Here is a 20017-nt window from a genome sequence, read left to right on the forward strand (position 1 = left end):
AAAAAAGTTATCAAACACTTTTATTTTCACCAAAGAGAAGTTTAATTTCAACAAGACAGGAAGCTGCACAAAGAGAGCTACCGCAAGTTTCTTTTGAACAACAGCTTAAAACTATCTACATTGGTACTTGTGGAGTAGGGGTCCTCCTAAGTAACAGTGGCCACAGGGGCTTGGCCTTGCAAAGGCCACCGAACTGCACCCGGTAGACAGCTCTGTCCTGTACCAGGACACGGGCTCTCCTTCCCTTCACAAAGGCAAAGCAGCATTTGAGGGAGGGGTGGGTAGGGACCCTGAAAACAAAAATCCACCCCAGGAAAACAGGACTTGCCTTTAAAGTGTCATTTCCTCTTGAACTAAGTCCAGCCTGATGCGTTTCCAAACAGCCTCTTCCAGTTTGCACGTCAGTCTAACCCAAAATATCCTCCTAAGCCAGAGCCAAGTGAGCCAAGGAAACCTGCCCTGGCCACCCCCTCGGTGGCTCGAGCCTTCCCAAGCCTGTGCCCGGGATCACTGCTGCCTTTCAGGGTGGCCAATGCACCAAGGCCCCCAAAGAAGCATCCCACGAGGGACAGCACGGTGCAAACCCTCACTGCCCTGCCTTGCAGAGGCACCCGGAGCTCCTGTGACGGTGCGGCTCTGCCACGGCCACCCCTCCCCTTGGGCTGAAGAAGGGGTTCAGAGCCCAGACCCCACAGTGGAGGCGGACATGGGGTTATTAGCTCAGGGCCATGCAAGCAGCTCCTGGCTCCTCTGCTTCACCACCTCCCCAGCTGCTAAAATACGAAGCTTTTGCAAGTGCAGGGTGCCATCTGCTAGAGGGCAGGGAGCTGCAATAGATGACTTTCAGCTGGGGGCACGTTAAAGTGGACAGAGCATCCCACCTCCTAGCTATTTAACATTGAAAGGGCTTGTTTCAAGCCTAGCAGACTCCTTCAGCACAACAACGGAAATGTGACGATTGCCTCTGCCTGTTTCCAGGCTTCAGGATGTCAACCCGCCTGGGCTGAGGGCCAGACGGTAGCCAGAGCTTTTTCCCCTGGATAAGGAAGCGTATTCCTCTCCTGGCTGAAGCAGCATCCTTCCAGTGCAGATAGGGAAGAGGCTGCCTAAGGAAGGGAGGCAAAACTCCAAAGGTTTTGCTCAGCTCTGAGCTGGAAAGGTGTCTCAAATCTCAAGCAAGGAAAGAGGCAACTGGAGTTTCTATTTAAAACCATCCTAACCAAAACCAAAAAAGTAATTCAGGTAAACTGTCCAACAGGAAAGCAGGGTGGGGGCGGGGGTGGAAAAAACATACTCAACCCCAAACAGTAAGACTCCGATTAGCGTTTGTAACCATCCAAGCAGATGGCAAGGGTGGTGAGGAGCGGAGTCCGGCAACGCCGCACCGTCGCCCTGGGGCTGCAGCTCACTGGCATCCCGTCCTCGTCACCGTCCCAGGCCCCGTGGCATCCTGCTGCCCGGCCATCCCCGCCGGCAGGGGACGAGGAGCCTCCTGCCTCCTCTGTCCATCCGCCGACCATCTCTGCCCCCACCCGCCCGCTGCCCATCAGTTCTCGCCCGCCTGGACGTACTCCTCAGTGGCCTTGGAGATGGTGCTCAGGTACTGCCAGCTCAGGGCAGCCAGGAGCATGGCGCACGACAGGTAGATGGGGGAGTAGTGGTGGCGCGATGCCATGGGGCCGCCGGGCAAGCTCATGGCGCGGATGGAGGCAATGACCTGCTGCGTCTTGTTGGATGATGGGTCCGTGCTTGGGATCTTCTGGTAGATCTGGGGAGGGAGGAAGGAGGAGTTACGGTTCCCACCCAAGGTTGAGGAGACAAACGGGTCCACTGGGTGAAAGAGGAAGCCTTCAGGGCCACCATGTCCTCAAGAGCAACCTCAGTGGTGGACTGCCACGGAGCAAGGACCAGCTGCAAGGGATGGCTGGATGGGGCCAGGGCCCATTTCCCTTGAGAAGTGCACTAAGCCAAGCAGCCTCTTGAGGGCACCCCATGATGGGAGATGGACCACACGGCCTCAAACACAATCCCTCAATCCCAAGTAGCGCTGCTGGGACCGGCGGTTCTTGCCTGGCAATTCTCACTGCCAGTATGCTGCAGCCCACCTCAGATCAGTGAGGACGCCCCAGTGTGACCAGCAGCCGGTGTGACTGCCAGGAAATGGCCACCGCCATCAGATAACCCCATGGTCTTTGGGGTTTTCTCTCCATGGTCTGCAGCTCCCATGGCCTTTGAGATACTTGTCTGCATGAGTCTTAGGGAGGCGTTCACAAGCAGAGACTGTCTCCTGGCCTAAGATGTTGAGGTGTCACTGTCCCTTGCCATGCGGTTGGCCAGTCCACAAAGGGAGCTCTAATAACCCATGGTTTGGGGTCTCCCTGGTGCAGAAGTAACATCTTTTTATTTAACAGCCCTCGCTGGATTTGGGGTTGAGTTTTTTTTTTTCCACGAAACCACCAACCACGGAAACTTTTAACCTCCACAGTACCCTGAAGTTGGGAGTCCCACTGCTTTAACCACCTCTGAGGAGCTACCCTTATTTACTGTTGGTCACGCAGCACAAGGAAACAACCACCACATCATGCTGCCAGCTGCAACTATAGACACAGAGGAAACAAGACTGCTTGCTGGAGCAGCCCATGGGGAGATGATGCAACCTGTTCAGAATTGTGTTGTAGGAAAGGTCCTCTGTGTCTGCTCAGCCCAGGTGAAGCCTGTGACAGCTGGCTCCTCTGGTTCTCCACCAAAAGGACTTCAGTCTCTGCCTCTCAACACAGGCACAGACCAAGTGTACATTCAAGGGAACACATCAAGCACACAGTTTGGTCCAAGCCAAAACCATGTCAGGGTCACCGTGCCCTGGCACCACTGAACTGACTAAGAGACATAAGGAAAGGATTAACAGACACTGGGAATGAGGATGGGACCAGCCAGAAATTACTCAAAGCAAGCTGCTCAACCTACCTCTTCTACATACTGGTACATGATGGCTTTGACAGCTTGTATGTTTGTGGCATCCATCATTAGAGTGACAGCTTGTCCCTTCCGGATCTTCACGACACCCCTGAACACCTGCTTGTTGTTATAGCAGGCAGCCAACGTGGCGATAGCCATCACCTAAGGAGAAACACCAAGAGCCCTTACTGCGTTGCGAGGCATCTTGCCAAGGGAGTAACCTTGGCTCTAGTGAAATCGATGGCAAAACACTCTGGAGTGGAGCCACGATCTCACCGACAGCAGAAACGGGAGGTATCATGAAAGAAGAAAGAGACCGAAGAGATGGAGACTAAAACAGGCTCATATTGACATGATACATAACCTCCTTCACCCGACTTCTCATCAGCTGGGCTGCAGATGATGAAGAACCACTTGAAAACATAACTCACCTGGGGGATAGCGCAGAAATTGAAGACGCTTTGGTTTTTCAGGCGGGATAAGTATGTGAGGACATCAGGGACATGGTGGAGGGCGTTGGTGATGAGCTCATTCAGACACTGGACAGCCATATCGATGTTCTCTGGTTTGGCAAGATCTGAGAGCTTCTTTGCGTATCTGCTCCAAACCTAAACACCAAGATAAGGACTCACAAGTTGGAGGGTACATTCATGCCATAAGAGACATTAATAACAGTCTGAGGTCTGGGAGAGCAACAAGAACCACCAGAGACCCATGAAAGCCTTGAAGGATTTGGGCTTGCTAGGCTAAAGGAAAGACGGAAGGGCAGGCTCTGGAGACATGACAGTGGCCTTTGTATATACAAAGGGATTGTAAAGAAGAAGGATACTTTTTTTTTTACACTTTTTTTTTTACATTGGTAATTCCCCCACCATGCCACAAGACCTCAGCTCAGATGAAGAAGAAGGCAGTCACCGAGGCGAAGGGCTCCGGAGCGGACGCTCGTGCCGGGGCACCCTTGCTGAGGCGGCAAAAACAAAGCGCGAAGGGCAGGAGCGGGCAGCCCAGCCCCCTCCCAGAGCAGGAAAGAGCGGGAAAGGGCGAGCTGCTGACGTGCGGCAGCTCTGACGCGGCGTGGGCGGGGCCAGGAGTGACGGCGGGCAAACCCCCCCTCACCTATAAAAGCAGCCCCCAGGGAGCGCGAGCGACCAGGAGCGCGGCGACCAGGACGGGCAAACAGGGCGTGGCGCGTCAGGAGGGCGTGGCGCGTCAGTTGGCGCGTCAGGGCGCGCAGTCAGTTCGCGCAGGAAAGGCTGAGTGTCCCCCCCCTCCAAGTTCCAAAGGGGAACCCAGGCAGTGGTCACCGTCCTCCCAGGAGAACACCTGGCAGCCATGGTCACCACCCGCCCGAAAGCCGCCGCCAAAAGGAATGCGGCGACCCAGACGGAGCTCCCGCACAGACACGCGGCCGTCCAGGTCTCCGGCTGCAGGGAGTGCCTGGGCCTGTCGCTTGTGCCAGACGGCAGCGGGGACGGCAAATGTCTTCGGTGTGAGCAGGTGGATGATCTGCTCAGCCTGGTGGCAGAGCTGAAGGAGGAGGTGGAAAGGCTGAGGAGCATCAGGGAGTGCGAGCGGGAGACAGACTGGTGGAGCCGCACCCTGCTGTCCCTGGGGCCAGGGCAGCAGGCGGAGGCCCCACAAGGAGCGGAGGATCCCCTGCCCTCTTGCCGGCAAGCAGAAGGAGGGGATCCAGGAGACGGGGGGGAATGGAAACAGGTCCCTGCCCGGGGAGGCAGGCGAATCCCCTCCCGGCCTCCCTCACCTCCCCAGCTGCCCCTACACAACAGATACGGGGCTCTGGAGGTTGAGGGCCAGGCAAGCGGGGAGGGAGGTGAAGGGGAAGGTCCAGCCAGGGGGTTGCCGAGGGTCAGTCAGTCACCCCCACGGATTACGACTGCCCCTGTTAAGAAAAAAAGGAGGGTGATTGTGGTGGGGGATTCCCTCCTGCGGGGAACTGAGGGCCCGATCTGCCGCCCGGACCCATCCCACAGGGAAGTCTGCTGCCTCCCTGGGGCCCGGGTTAGGGACATTACGAGGAAACTGCCTGACCTCGTGAGGCCCTCCGATTATTACCCACTGCTGGTTATACAGGTGGGCAGTGACGAGATTGCAGAGAGAAGTCCTAGGCCAATGAAGAGGGACTTCAGGGCACTGGGGCGATTGCTCGCAGGATCGGGAGCACAGGTTGTGTTTTCCTCTATCCCGTCAGTGGCAGCAAGGAACACTGAAAGGAATGGGAAAACTCACCTGATTAACAGGTGGCTCAGAGGCTGGTGCCATCGCTGGAATTTTGGGTTCTTCGATCACAGGGAGGTCTACACGGCACCGGGCCTGCTGGCGGCTGATGGAGATCGGCTGTCTCCAAGGGGGAAAAGGATTCTCGCCCAAGAGTTGGCGGGACTCATTGAGAGGGCTTTAAACTAGGTTTGAAGGGGGAAGGGGATATAAACAGGCCCGCTAGTAAGGAGCCCAGGGGCGGCATGGCAACATTGGGGGCAAAATCGACAGCCCAGCTTAAGTGCTTAAGTGCATGTACAGCAATGCACGTAGCATGGGCAACAAACAGGAGGAGCTGGAGGCCCTTGTGCAGCAGGATGGCTATGACATAGTCGCCATCACGGAAACGTGGTGGGACGACTCTCATGACTGGAGTGCTGCACTGGAGGGCTATAAGCTCTTCAGAAGGGATAGGCAGGGTAGGAGAGGCGGTGGGGTGGCTCTGTATGTTAGGGAGTGTTTCGATTGCATAGAGCTTGACAGTGGTGATGACAAGGTGGAATGCTTATGGGTAAGGATGAGGGGGAAGGCTGGAAAGGCGGATGTCCTGTTGGGAGTCTGCTATAGACCACCCAACCAGGAGGTAGAGGTAGATGAGGCATTCTATAAGCGGCTGGCAGAAGTGTCGCAATCGCTAGCCCTTGTTCTCATGGGGGACTTCAACTTGCCAGACATCTGCTGGAAATACCACACAGCAGAGAGGCAGCAGTCTTGGAAGTTCCTGGAGCATGTGGGGGATAACTTTCTAATGCAGCTGGTAAGCGAGCCTACCAGGGGAGGTGCCTCACTTGACCTGCTGTTTACCAACAGAGAAGGGCTTGTGGGAAATGTCGAGGTCGGAGGCCGTCTCGGGCTTAGCGACCACGACATGATAAAGTTCTCAATTTTGGGTGATGCTAAGCGGAGGGGCACCAAAACTATTACTATGGACTTCCGGAGGGCAGACTTTGCCCTCTTCAGGACCCTGGTTGGGAAAGTCCCTTGGGAGGCGGTCCTGAAGGGCAAAGGGGTCCAGGAAGGCTGGGCCCTCTTCAAGAAGGAAGTCTTAAGGGCGCAGGAGCGGGCTGTTCCCGTGTGTCGTAAGACCAACCGGAGGGGAAATCAACCGGCCTGGCTGAATAGGGAGCTTTTGCGGGGACTCAGGGAAAAAAGGAGAGTCTACCGCCTTTGGCAGAAGGGGCGGGCAGCTCAGGAGGAGTACAGGGATCTTGTTAGGTCCTGCAGGGAGGAAATTAGAAAGGCAAAAGCCCAGCTAGAACTCAATCTGGCCAGTGCTGTAAAAGACAATAAAAAATGCTTTTATAAGTACATCAGCAATAAAAGGAGAGCCAAGGAGGATCTCCATTCTTTGCTGGATGTGGGGGGGAACATTGTCACCGAGGACAAGGAAAAGGCTGAAGTACTTAACGCCTTCTTTGCCTCTGTGTTTAACAGCCAGACCGGTCATCCCCAGGGTACTCAGGCCCCTGAGCTAGAGGATAGGGATAGGGACCAGAATGGAGCCCTCATAGTCCAGGAGGAAGCAGTTAATGACCTGCTATGCCACCTGGACGCTCACAAGTCTATGGGGCCGGATGGGATCCACCCAAGAGTACTGAGGGAGCTGGCAGAGGAGCTTGCCAAGCCACTTTCCATCATCTATCAACAGTCCTGGTTAACAGGGGAGGTCCCTGATGACTGGAGGCTTGCCAATGTGACGCCCATCTACAAGAAGGGCCGGAAGGAGGACCCGGGGAACTACAGGCCTGTCAGCCTGACCTCGGTGCCGGGGAAGATTATGGAGAGGTTCATCTTGAGCGAACTCCACAGGCAAGTACAGGTCAACCAGGGGATCAGGCCCAGCCAGCATGGGTTCACAAAAGGCAGGTCCTGCTTGACCAACCTGATCTCCTTCTATGACCTGGTGACCCGCCTGGTAGATGATGGAAAGGCTGTGGATGTCATCTACCTCGACTTTAGCAAAGCTTTTGACACCGTCTCGCATAATATCCTCCTCGGGAAGCTGGCAGCTCACGGCTTAGACAGGCATACTCTTCGCTGGGTAAAGAACTGGTTGGGTGGCCGAGCCCAGAGAGTAGTGATAAATGGTGTTAAGTCCAGTTGGCGGCCGGTCACGAGCGGTGTTCCCCAGGGCTCTGTTTTGGGGCCAACCTTGTTCAATATCTTTATCAATGATCTGGATGAGGGGATCGAGTGCACCCTCAGTAAGTTTGCAGATGACACCAAATTGGGTGGGAGTGTCGATCTGCTCGAGGGTAGGATGGCCCTGCAGAGGGACCTGGACAGACTGGATCGATGGGCCGAGGCCAACTGTATGAGGTTCAACAAGGCCAAGTGCCGGGTCCTGCACTTCGGTCACAACAACCCCATGCAACGCTACAGGCTTGGGGAGGAGTGGCTGGAAAGCTGCCTGGCCGAAAAGGACCTGGGGGTGTTAGTAGATAGCCGGCTGAACATGAGCCAGCAGTGTGCCCAGGTGGCCAAGAAGGCCAACAGCATCCTGGCTTGTATCAGGAATGCTGTGGCCAGCAGGAGCAGGGAGGTGATTGTCCCCCTGTACTCGGCGCTGGTGAGGCCGCACCTGGAATACTGTGTCCAGTTTTGGGCCCCTCACTACAAGAAAGACATTGAGGTGCTGGAGCGTGTTCAGAGGCGGGCAACGAAGCTGGTGAAGGGTCTGGAGAACAAGTCTTATGAGGAGCGGCTGAGGGAACTGGGGTTGTTTAGCCTGGAAAAGAGGAGGCTGAGGGGAGACCTTATCGCTCTCTACAACTACCTGAAAGGAGGTTGTAGTGAGGTGGGTGTTGGTCTCTTCTCCCAAGTAGCTAGCGATAGGACAAGAGGAAATGGGCTTAAGCTGCGCCAGGGGAGGTTTAGACTGGAAATTAGGAAAAATTTCTTTACGGAAAGGGTGGTCAGGCATTGGAACAGGCTGCCCAGAGAGGTGGTGGAGTCACCATCCCTGGAGGCGTTTAAAAAACGGGTAGATGTGGCACTTCGGGATATGGTTTAGTCTGGTCTACCCTTGATTAGTCTAGAGTGGGCTTGGTAGTGTAGGTTAATGGTTGGACTGGATGATCTTAAAGGTCTTTTCCAACCTAGATGATTCTATGATTCTATGATACAACTTATCTCCACATCTTCTCTAGGCAAGGCAAGGAAAAGACACCTCACACATCAGGCTGACCTCAAGAAATGCTCTGAGACAGGTCAGCCACATGGAGAAGGAGAGAAAAATTCTCAGAGGACTTCAAGAACAGTGGACAAGCATCTGCCAGACACAGGCAGAGCTGATCCTGCCTTTGGGAACAGACAAGGTAACTGGTTGGACTGGATGATCTTAAAGGTCTTTTCCAACCTAAACGATTCTATGATTCTATGAACCTCTCGAGATCTCACCCAGTCTATACACCCTCATTCCTAGAACCTGCGTAACAGAGAAGGGGTAAAAGCTGCCCAACAAGTTTGTTCTTGGCAGTGTGGGGACACATCAACTCGTGCCCATATCTGTACCCAGACAGCTGTAGACAGATGTGGAACTTAGCTATCATCAGCAAAACTGTTATTACTGAGGAGATGTACAACCAACAGTAACGATCTCGCGCAGCAGAGCTTTACTGTAGGGTCTTAATACAATTAAAGCAGACTGTCAAGTCTCTCCTGTTAACTTTGATTTAAAGGGACATGAGAGACGCTACAATTTTAGTTGTGCACCTTCGGCTATGCACCCTATAACATTCCTGAGACAGGTGTCCTGGGAAGCACGGCTGGTTGGCTCCGTCCATTACAGGTCTTGGACAGAAGTACGAAAGACTGTCAAGGGACACCAACAAACGCTGGGAAAAACCCTGGCTTTGGGGATTTCAAAGGAAATTCCAGCAGGAACCTTTCTAACAAGAGGATGCAACTCACTGTATCAGAGCAGCAACAACAGTACCTTCAGTCTTAGTGCATTTCCCAAAGAGGCACAGCAGAAATGCTTGCCCCAAGGCAGTGTTCTCCCTTACCTCTCTGGGCCAGAACTCCCTTCCCTCCAGCTGGTCCTCCAGATAATCACGGATGATGTTGGTTTTCTGCAGGAAGAGGCCCATGGAGTTCGCCAGCTCCGTGTCTTGCCCGACAATAGGATCTTCTAGCTCTGATGCAGAGAAGAGACGGGAAAGGCCAATCCCCACCAGCCCAGCAACGTAGTGACAATACTGCGAGGCACCGAGAGGGGAAGGGGCAGAAAAAAGAAGAAAAAAGGAGCAGTTACAAGGAGCTGCCTATTTGCCACAGAGAATTTTACAAAAATGATGCTCAGAAGTAACTGACAGTACATTTTTTGCACATTCTCACGGCCCTCCCTGGGATATCTCAGCTTTCCCATGCCCAGAAAACACCTCGCACCAAGAATGACCCACCAAAGTGTCACTCTGCCTCCAGCAGCCAAATAAACCGCGCACAGGGGAAGAGCTGATGTGATGGGCCACCCAAAACATGGGCTGGTGGGCAACACCAGCAATCCACACCATCCTCCTGCTACCCACAGGACCAGCAGTCTCTCAAAACCTTCCCCAGCCCACACAGCCTCTCTCATCCAGCTGAACCCTCTTCCCACAAGGATGCTCTGTCTTCTCTTCCCACAGAGGCAAGGTGGACCCTACTCACATTCAGCCCACTCCTCTGTCCAGGCTGACTTACCTTATCCCACTCGTGCTGAGAGTCCACTTTCTTCTCCAAGAATTCCGCCATCCCGATGCCCATCTTGTGGCAGATATCCGAAATCACGTCCTGGTAGACCTTTGACAGGTTCCTGAACTCCATGGAGATCTGCAGCACAAACCACCATGAAAAAAGACAGCGTCAGGAAAAAATAGCAGAGCTCAACGTTTATTAAGAAATCAGAAAAAGATTGTTTACCAGGCTCTTATCCCACCCTGGCTGGAGATCTAGGACAACTCCCACAACCAGAGTTGTTTCAAGGCCCTTAAAGCACAGGCTCAGTCTGTTCTCAGTCTAAACGGTATGGTCTCTGGCGGTAGATCAGACAACAATATCTTTGGAAAGTCTTTGTGGCCTTGGACTGGTATCATCTGGGAGTTGCAGGACAAAACTAGCTACACTTGGTGCACAGAGTTGGGTTTTTTGTAATTTGTGAGAGCACTGTCGTGCCAACTGCGGAAAAAGACAAGGGAGGTTTCTGGCGCTCTGTTCTCCTGAGCCCTCTCCAGCTCTGGCTCCGCAGGGCACATTTTGCACAACTGGAAAGGCATCAAGCAACAGGGAAAGTGTGAAATCCTTCTTCTGCATGTCCAATAACATGATTCAGTGACTCAATCGCTCTCACACTGAAAAAAATTAAAAAGCGCATCCTCCCCTTCCCAAAACGGTGGAGCATCACGTTTTATTGTGCTGAGCTTTATTCTCCATCAGTGGGTAACCACAGCCAGGCCAGGCTGCGTGTCCAATAAGGACAGCAGTCTGAACGATGACAGCTCAGACACCACAGCAGATCCAGGCTCTCCTCCTGACTCTATCCACGGCTGTGGGCACGTCCTTGCCCCGTGTCTCTGTCTGCCTGTAAAATAAGTGCATCGACTCTGCTTCTGTCTCGATGGCTTCGATCGACTACACAGAAAAGCACAACCTGTCAGTACACCTCTACCAAATATTATTAAAATCATACCCGAATATGAACTCAGCTTGCCCCAGTGAATAACACATACACACCAGGAGAGAACAACGAAGTGCCATAAACACCTTCTCAAAAGCTTTTCTAAAGTACCAAATACCTACCATATCTCTATCACTATACATCAAGAATCCCCTGGCACAGCCATCTCCTACAGCACACACGCCCCTCCCAGATAGGGCACAGCCACTGTGTTATCCCAAGGCCAAGCATCAAAATTTACAATACACCTCAGTTTTCCAAACAATTATCCCATTCCCACTGCTAGGGAAAGCCCGATAAGGGCAGAATAAATTTAAAATCACAGAATCGTTTAGGTTGGAAAAGACCTTTAAGATCATCCAGTCCAACCATTAACCTAACACTACCAAGTCCACCACTAAACCAACGTCCATCTTTTTAGAGGTAAATGGTAAAAAGCTGAACAAAACAGAACTTCCTCAGAAAGCAAAATGCTCCTCACTAGAACTATTATACTTTTTTCTTAAACAGAGCTTAAAAAAAATCCTAAAAAAATAAACCCAGCTATTCTTGATCAATGTGAGCAACAGCAAAGCTGCAGCATCCACCAAGGGCTGATCCTTGTGCCCTCACCAAAACCAGAGATCTGTATCCCCGCTCAGCAGCCTCGCCTTCCAGCCACAGCATCTCCTGCTGTCAGCTTGATGGGTCCCCTCTCGGACAACCGGCCAGACGGGCTCCCCTTCGGCGCTGGGAGATGCTGCATTTCTGCACGGCAAAGCTCCATCATCCCATTGCTCCTGCTAGGGCTGAGACCTGGCAGGAGACCTGCAGAAGCATCGTGGTTTCAGCTCTGCTGCCTGCCATCCTGAGCACCCACAGCACAGAGCCAAGGCCCTACCGCTACATCTGCACCAGTAACTTAAATATCGAGCGTGGACTCAATCACCTGCACAGCTACGCCGTTAGCGTGGCCCCCGGTGCGCTTCTGACTCCAAGCAATCCCCAGGCGGAGCTTGGGAAGTAGCGTGGGCCAGAAACCACTTCTTAAGGACAGTCTGGGATGCAACCACGCTGTCCTGGATGCTGAGAGTTTAACAGCTTGGACATGGGCAGACTTTCCCAATTGGCCTCCAGGTCAGAGAAGAGGCTCCAATACTGCCTAGTTTGCTAGTAGAGATGCAGACTCCCTGTGGCTTCCCTTTAGAAGAATCCTTAGAGCAGTAAGACTTTGGCAAATACTGTTACTAAGAGTGAGGGTGCTTTTTATCTTACGTGCACGTCACAGATCTGCGGACAGACTCCTGTAGCTCTAAAGCAGATCCTGCAGGACCGCCGCAAATGCCGGTCCACCCACAAGCCAGATGCCAGACACGCTCTCCTCCCCTCCCTATCTGTTAGGGGTCACAGGACACCCAACCCATGCAACGCACAGCACTGGGCAACAAATCCAAACTGCTCTCCATTTACTCTTCCGACAGGGGAGGCAAAAAGCCATTTTTAAGAGCTGGCACTTTTCCACAGCCAGGTTATCTCTGGCTCACGTAGAGAGTTGCACAATGTTTGGGTTTCTCACTCCAGCTCTGCATCCAGCCCCACGTGCAGGTGACGCAGCTCTTCCGAAGAGCTACGGGGTCACCAGGGACTGAACGAGCTGAGGAGTAATGTGGAGAAGCAACCATGCACAAAAAGGTGACACAAAGCTGCTGAAGCAAGGACATGGACATCTTACCGTTGGGAAGTCCTCGAGCACCTGCCGGTCCTTCTCCTTGCTCTCCAGGTATTTCCACTCTGGTTGATAGAGATAGGAGTGAAACTCGTGCAGCATCGGGACCTTTACATCTAAGCTGATGGTCATGTCATCCTCTATAGTATCCAGGGCACGGAGAACTAGGTAGAATATACAGACAGCATGTCTGGAGGGGGAGAAAAAAACAATCGTCCCTTACTTGAGATTGCCTGTTAGGCAGGACAAACAGTTTCGATTAGCCACACAGCCTTCAGCAGCGTTCCAGGTCAACACGACACGCACCAGCACCACCACGTCACTGATGCCTTGGAAGATAAAAGCACTTTCAGCATAATTCGCTTTTGTGTTTCAAGTGATATGGTACTTCAGCCACCGAGCAGAATGGAAAGTGGCGACGTGAAAACCTTCCTGGCCCCCACTGTTGTTTGACAGTGTCTCCCACAGTTTGGAAACCAGCTTTGGTCAGGGGATACCCACGTCCAATCCCTCCTCCATCAAATCCCGGGTGTCAGCTTCCCCAGCCCTCTTTGGCAGTAGCCAAAATGCTGGTGCGTTATCAACGCCTTTCTAGCTACCAATACGAAGCACAGCACTGTGAGGGCTGCTATGGGGAAAATTAACTCCATCTCAGCCAGACCCGGTACAGGGACCTTAAACACCACCCAGTTCCAACCCCCCTGCCATGGGCAGGGACACCTTCTGCTAGACCAGGTTCCTCAAAGCCTCATCCAACCTGGCCTTGAACAATTCCAAGAAGCTGGCACCCACAGCTTCTCTGGGCATCCAGGGTCTCACCACCCTCACAGTAATATCTAATCTAAATCTACCCTCTTCCAGTTTAAAGCCATTACCCCTCGTCTTATCACTACACTCCTTGATAGAGTCCCTCCCCATCTTTCCTGTAGGCTGCTATAAGGTCTCCCCGCAGCCTTCTCTTCTCTAGGCTAAACGACCCCAACTCTCTCAGCCTCTCCTCATAGAGGAGGTGCTCCAGCCCCCGATTATCTTCACAGCCCTCCTCCAGACCCCCTCGCTCAGGTCCATGTCTTGAACCACCACTCTGAGCAAAGGAGCTGCCTCCGCGCAAACTCCCCATGGGCTGACGGCTGTGAAAGCTGCAGCACGCCTGACCCGGGTTAGAAAACCCAGGTTTTTCCCTTCATGCAGAGGACTACAGCATGGTTTTTGGCTTTCTAAGACACATAGCGGGGAAGCGATGGGCCTGTAAGGTCTCCCTGGGCAGGGCAGGGCACTGCTAGATCCAACTCTGCAAGCAAGATCTAACCCTGCAAGCAAGATTGAAGGCTCTCGGCCAGTGCTCGCTCAGACCTAGAGGACAGAGCCCGAGCTCAGATTATTGGAAAAAGCAAATGCAAAATAAGGAAAGGGAAAAAAACAGGTGTACTTTTCCTATCACCTCCCCTTGTCTGCATCCAGCACCCTTTTATCTTGTTTGGGGGGGAACAAGGGGGTCACTTACTGCACAACAGGAATGTCAGGACTGGCAGATAGAGCCATAGCACCCTGTATTTTTAAATCTCAATGCACAAGATGCCAGAGCCAGCCCACACGTCCAAGCATCCCAGCGGAAAGCTGCTGGAAAGCCGCTTCCCCTCCCGCTCCCACCCAGGGTCCACATTTCTGCAACTGAAGCAAAAAAAAAAGTCCTGATGGTGAGAAATACCAGCTCAGACTCCAGGATTTATATAAAATAATCCCCTGGCTCTAAATGAGCACAGTGATACTTCAAGGGGATGATGCGTTTATTAATTGTTTGACAAATGGAAACTAGCTTGGACTGCTTAATTATGAGGTGAAAGCATTGCTCTCCTGGGATGACAACGTGCAAGCGGTGATTAAGCAGCCAGGGAAAACTGACTGGCTCTTAGAGCCAGTACTGCTAAATTTGGCATTTTTTCCTTAATTCAAAGGTATTTAATACCTCCATCAAACCACGCACCCGAGTGCTCATGAGCAGCTGCCTCGTGCCCTCCTGTTCCTTTGCGCGACTGAGTTTTTCCGTTTCAACCAGGCTGCGAACGTTCATCCGACACGATGCAAGCGCCCAGGATTCCTACCCCTTTCAGCAGCAACTTCCACCGGCAGCAACCAAGACAGGCAGAGCAGAAGCTGAAATGCCATCCCAGAAGCACCTCTCACATCTACACCGTGCCAGGGGAAGAGCTAGCAATAACTCCAGAGCCCAGCACGGTTAAAACGCTTATTTAATCCCTCTTCTGCATCCAAAGCTTAACTGCATCCCCAGCTTCCATCCCATACTGAATTTAGCTCTGTGGTGATTTGGGCAAATCAAATACAAGCCCATAAAACAACTCCGCAGTGAGTGCCGTCTGCCTGCAGCTCCCCGTTTCTCTGCAGGGTTCCCAGGCACCACGGTCCCAGCTGGGCTCCATCCTGAGATCCATGGGGATGACAGGGGCTCATCAAAGCCACAGCCTTCACCAGAAAAAAAAACAAGACAGTGCTGGGAAGAGGACATCCTGGCATCACCTCCTCAACTGGAAGCGTCCGCTTCCAAAGAACGAGCCCGGTTTCATCTCGGGGCTGAAGCTCCAGCCCTGCGCCAGGCGCAGCTCGCCCTTTCCCAGGCGAGGAGGTCTCTCTTCTCCTTGCCACCACGCTCACGCTCTGCCAGCACAAGGCTGGTCCTCTCCACAAAGCAGCTGAACCTGCAGGAATTGATCCTGAAGGGTCCCAGGGACAGGCAGGACCGCAGGGCCGGCAGCAGGGGAAGACAGGAGCATCCCTCTCCTCCTCTCCCACACCAGGAGTTGTGATGTTGGCTCAGCTGCCGATGAAGCTGCAGCTTTGAGCTTCCCACCTTCCCAGAAAATGCCCTAACCATGGAGCAACCGGCCCTGGCCAGCAAAACACACAGTTTATGGGGCCAAAACAAGTAATGAGGAAGAAAGCAAACATTTTAGCTCAACTCCCTGTGCCCCAGGCTGGGGGGCATCGCTCCGAGCACTCATCCACAAGCTCTCCATTTTCCAGCAGTCCTTGGGGGACGCATGGAAACTCCCCCAGGAGCAGGGATGTGAACCAAGGAGCAAGAGCTTTCACGCTTCCCCAGCCTTCAGACGAGGAGATTCCACTCCAAAGAAGTTGCAAACAAGGTTGCAGCAGGGGAGGGGACCGGGCTGTGGCACAGGGCACCGCACCGGGGAGCGGACCCCGGGCAGCACCGTGTTTTCGCAGCACGACGCGGTTAACGCTTGAATCCCACACCACCAAGCTTCTCCAACCAGCACAGAGGCAACTATTAAGCAGTCTGTAACCACAGGGGTCCAGTTTAACCCCCGTTACAACATCAGTGAAAGCACTTCTTTGACACGATCCAGCAAAATTAATTCCTTTGGTAAGCTTGCTGCTCTGCCCATTCCCATATTCTGCCTATTTTGCATTTCCCTCTTTCGTCCCTAAGCTCTTCAGGGGAGCTGTTGTGCTTTGAAAATGAGTTTCTTCTGATCCGCTACGGAGCCAGCTGTAATTCAGCAGCAATCCATGCCCAGCCGTCGGGTGCAAAGATCTGGCAATAGCATTTTTAGGATGGCAGAAGCTTCCTGTGCCCTGAGGGGAGGGAGCCTTCCCAATCCGAGCAAGCTGCAATGCAAAGATTAAAGAACAGGAAAGACAAGACAAGAAAGGTAACTGCAGGAAGATGAAGGCAAGCACACTGCATACTGGCACTGCTAACAGGTTTCAAGGTGGTTTATTCATTGGCCTTTCATTTCTTAATTTCTACATTAGCTAATACACCAAGCATAAAAAAAAAAAAAAAAAGTTTAATTCTTGGCCCCACTCACACCTTTCCACACAATCCCGGCCAAGCCACTGAATTTCTTTGCATTTCCTGCAAAACAGGCTGCAGACGACCATTTTCAACGCTGGACAACAACTACGGGGCACCGTCCAAAATGCCAAACCAGGGCTCAGAAACCCAACAGCTCTCACGCCTGCTCGGCGGAGTCACAACCGCAGTGTTAGACGTGTCTAGTGCAACTTAAATCCCTAATTTTGACTATTAATCCATCTTAGGTTTAACCGGAGAGGGATCTACACGCTGAAATCAGTAAATACCGTTTGAATATAAGGAATTATAGAGAGCATGTGTGTGTGTGTGTGTGTATATATATATATATGCACGAGGCCCCAGGCCAGCTGAGCTTTGCATCCTCTGTTACTATTACCACCTGAAGCTTTCCTGCACTATTTTATACAGCAAAAAATGAGTGCAGAGCAAGCTCCCTCTGATGATGGTGCAGGTTTTGAGGCAGCTGCTTCCAAAAGCACCTTCCAAGCAGGGTGCAGACCCTCGGGCAGCCCGGGGGTTTTCGCCCACCTCCTCCCGCCGGCGCGGCCACGTCCCTCCGGCCGGCCCGAAGGCCAGCACCAGCCTTGGCGCTGCCAGGACACATTCCCAGGGTGTCACAAACAGCACAGGGCCAGGCGCTGCGTTTAACTGTCCGCTGGCCAAAAAGCTGCGGTGCCCGTCCTCCCCCCAGGCCTGCTCGGCCGAGGAAGCGAGCTGGGGCGGACGTGAAAAACTCCACGACCGGCTGCGTGGGGTGGAGCTGCACCGAGCGTCTGCCCGCTGGCTCAGCCCGGCACCCCGGGGATCTGTGGCACAGAAACGTGGCGTATGGGGGTGCACTGCACGGGCCAGCTCCTGGGCAGCTCTGCCAGGGAGCACCAGTGTCGGGGGGGGAACTGCACCCGCCACCTCCCGGGGAGCCCTGGGTTCAGGGGGACATTGCACCCACCATCTCCTGGGGAACCCCAGTTTTGCAGGAGCATTGCACCCACCGCCTCCCGGGGAGTCCTGGGTTTAGGGGGGCATTGCACCCACCACCTCCTGGGGAGACCCTGTTTTGGGGAAGCATTGCATCCACCACCTCCCAGGGAGTCCCGGATTTCGGGGGGGGGCATTGCACCCACCTCCTCCCAGGGAGCCCCGGGTTTGGGGGGCTGACAACACTGCACCCACCACCTCCCAAGGAAGCCCCAAGTTTGGGGGGGGGGGGGGGCATTGCACCCACCACCTCCCAGGGAGCCCCAGGTTTGGGGGAGCATTGCACCCACCTCCTCTAGGGGAGCCCCGGGTTTGGGGGGGCATTGCACCCACCACCTCCCGGGGAGCCACGGTTTTGGGGGAACATTGCACCCACCACCTCCCAGGAAGCCCTGGCTTCAGGGGAGCATTGCACCCACCACCTCCTGGGGAGCCCCGGGTTTGGGGGGGACATTGCACCCACCACCTCCCGGGGAGCCCCAGGTTTTGGGGGGAACATTGCACCTACCACCTCCCGGGGAGCCCCAGGTTCGGGGGAGCATTGCACCCACCTCCTCTGGGGGAGCCCCGGGTTTGGGGGGGGCATTGCACCCACCACCTCCTGGGGAGCCCCAGGTTCGGGGGGGGCATTGCACCCACCACCTCCCGGGGAGCCCCAGGTTTGGGGGGGGGGGGGGGCATTGCACCCACCACCTCCTGGGGAGCCCCAGATTTGGGGGGGGGGGGGGGCATTGCACCCACCACCTCCCGGGGAGCCCCAGGTTTGGGGGGACCATTGCATCCACCACCTCCCGGGGAGCCCCAGGTTCAGGGGGGGCATTGCACCCACCACCTCCCGGGGAGCCCCGGTTTTGGGGGCCATTGCATCCACCACCTCCCGGGGAGCCCCAGGTTTTGGGGGGACCATTGCACCCACCACCTCCCGGGGAGCCCCGGTTTTGGGGGCCATTGCATCCACCACCTCCCGGGGAGCCCCAGGTTTTGGGGGGACCATTGCACCCACCACCTCCCGGGGAGCCCCGGTTTTGGGGGCCATTGCACGCGCCCCCCGCTCACCGCAGCTCTCCGTCCAGGGCCTGGATGACGGCGGCGAAGCTGCGGCTGGTCTGGTTGAGGTACCGGTAGCAGGTCCGGAGGCCGCGTCCCAGCGAGTCCTGCGGGCAGAGCGGGGTGCAGGGGGGCGGCTGGAGGCGGGGGGCGGCTGGAGGCGGCGGGGCCGGGGGGGCCGCGGTAGAACCGGGCCGCTGCAGCCTCCGCCCGCCGCCCCGCAGCCGGCCCAGAGCCCGGGGGGGACCCCGCGGCGGGGACAGGGCCAGCGTCCGCTTGAAGAGGGACACGGCTTTGGTGCTGGCCGCCATAGGGGCGGCGGGGGGCTGCGGCCCGCTCCGCCCCTCTCTCCCGGGCCCGCCCGCCCCCTTAACCCGCTCGGTGCCCGGCCCCTCCGAGCGCCGGAGCCGTGCAAAGCCCGGAGCCGTGCAAAGCCCGGAGCCGCGGCCCCCTGCGCTGCACGGAGCGGCCTCACCGGTGCAACGCCCGGCGAGCACCGAGCCGCTGCAAAGCCCCCGGGCCCTGCACGGCCCGGTGCCGGTGCCATGCAAGCAAAGCGCCCGGGCCCCGCAACGCGAGGGAAAACGGCACCGGTGCAATGCACGGCATGCGCGAAAGCCGGTGCGAAGCCCCCGGGGCTTGCAGTGCCCGGCGTCGGTGCGATGCACCCGAAGCATCAAGCGCCGTGCGAGGCCCGGAGCCGGTGCAATGCACGGAAAGCATCAAGCCGGTAGCACCGCGTTCGTGCGGTGCCCGGAGCCGGCGCGGTGCACGCCAAGCGCGGGGCCAGTGCGATGCACGGAAGGGCCAGAGCTCGTGTAAAGCACCGGGCCGGTGCAACGCGTGGAAAAACTGAGGCCAGCGCAAAGCACCGGGGCCGTGCGTCGCTGGGTACCGGCCCCGAGCAATGCACGGGAAGCCAGAAACCGGTGCGAGGAACCGAGAGGCCCGAACCGGTGCAAGGGCCGGGAAGCGCCGAGCCGGTGCTGCCCACGGCGGCCGTGCAACGCTCACCCGTGGCAACCCCGCAGGGGGGTGACAGCCCCCCCTCCCCACGGCAGCAGCACCCCCGCCCCCCGGCACCGCGCACCGCCCGACGGAGGGAGACAACGCAGCGCATCCCGCCGGCATCGCCTCCCGCGCCGCTCACCGGGTCGACCCGCGGCATGACGGCCCGGTAGCCGCCCATCTTGAAGCGCAGGAGGTGGTAGATGTCCTCGGGGTGGCCCAGCCATTTCCTCAGCAGCTCCATGGGAGCCGCGCTCATCCCCCCCGCCGCCGCCGCGCGCCCCCGCCCGCCGCTTAACCGGCGTCGGGCGGGGCCGCCCCTGCCCCGCCCCCCCGCCAATCAGCTCGCTCGTCCCATCGCTCGGTGGGCAGGCGGGGGCGCCCATTGGCCGAGGCGCGCTCGCACCAGGGGAGAGCCGGCCAATAGGAAGGCGGCGGGGCTGGTGTGACGGCCGGCGGCGGGCGCTGAGTGGCTAGCGGCGCCCGTCACCACTCGCGTGGCGCCGGCGGAGCGGGAAGGCGGCAGCGGGCG

At 55.8% G+C, this 20017-nt stretch overlaps 1 protein-coding gene across 1 annotated transcript; it reads right to left on the reverse strand.

The window, feature by feature from the left end:
* Nucleotides 1–1546: 1546 nt before the first annotated feature.
* FDFT1 (farnesyl-diphosphate farnesyltransferase 1) lies at nt 1547–19729 on the reverse strand. Its single transcript, XM_075707966.1, has 8 exons — nt 19628–19729; nt 18487–18584; nt 12600–12783; nt 9916–10044; nt 9240–9431; nt 3387–3563; nt 2965–3117; nt 1547–1768 (listed from the first exon to the last, which is right to left on the reverse strand). The coding sequence occupies exons 1-8, from the start codon at nt 19727–19729 to the stop codon at nt 1547–1549; spliced, it is 1257 nt and encodes a 418-aa protein (XP_075564081.1).
* Between the last annotated feature and the right edge of the window lie 288 nt (nt 19730–20017).

The sequence above is a fragment of the Pelecanus crispus genome, chromosome 3, assembly GCF_030463565.1.
Source record: "Pelecanus crispus isolate bPelCri1 chromosome 3, bPelCri1.pri, whole genome shotgun sequence".
Classification (NCBI taxonomy): domain Eukaryota; kingdom Metazoa; phylum Chordata; class Aves; order Pelecaniformes; family Pelecanidae; genus Pelecanus; species Pelecanus crispus.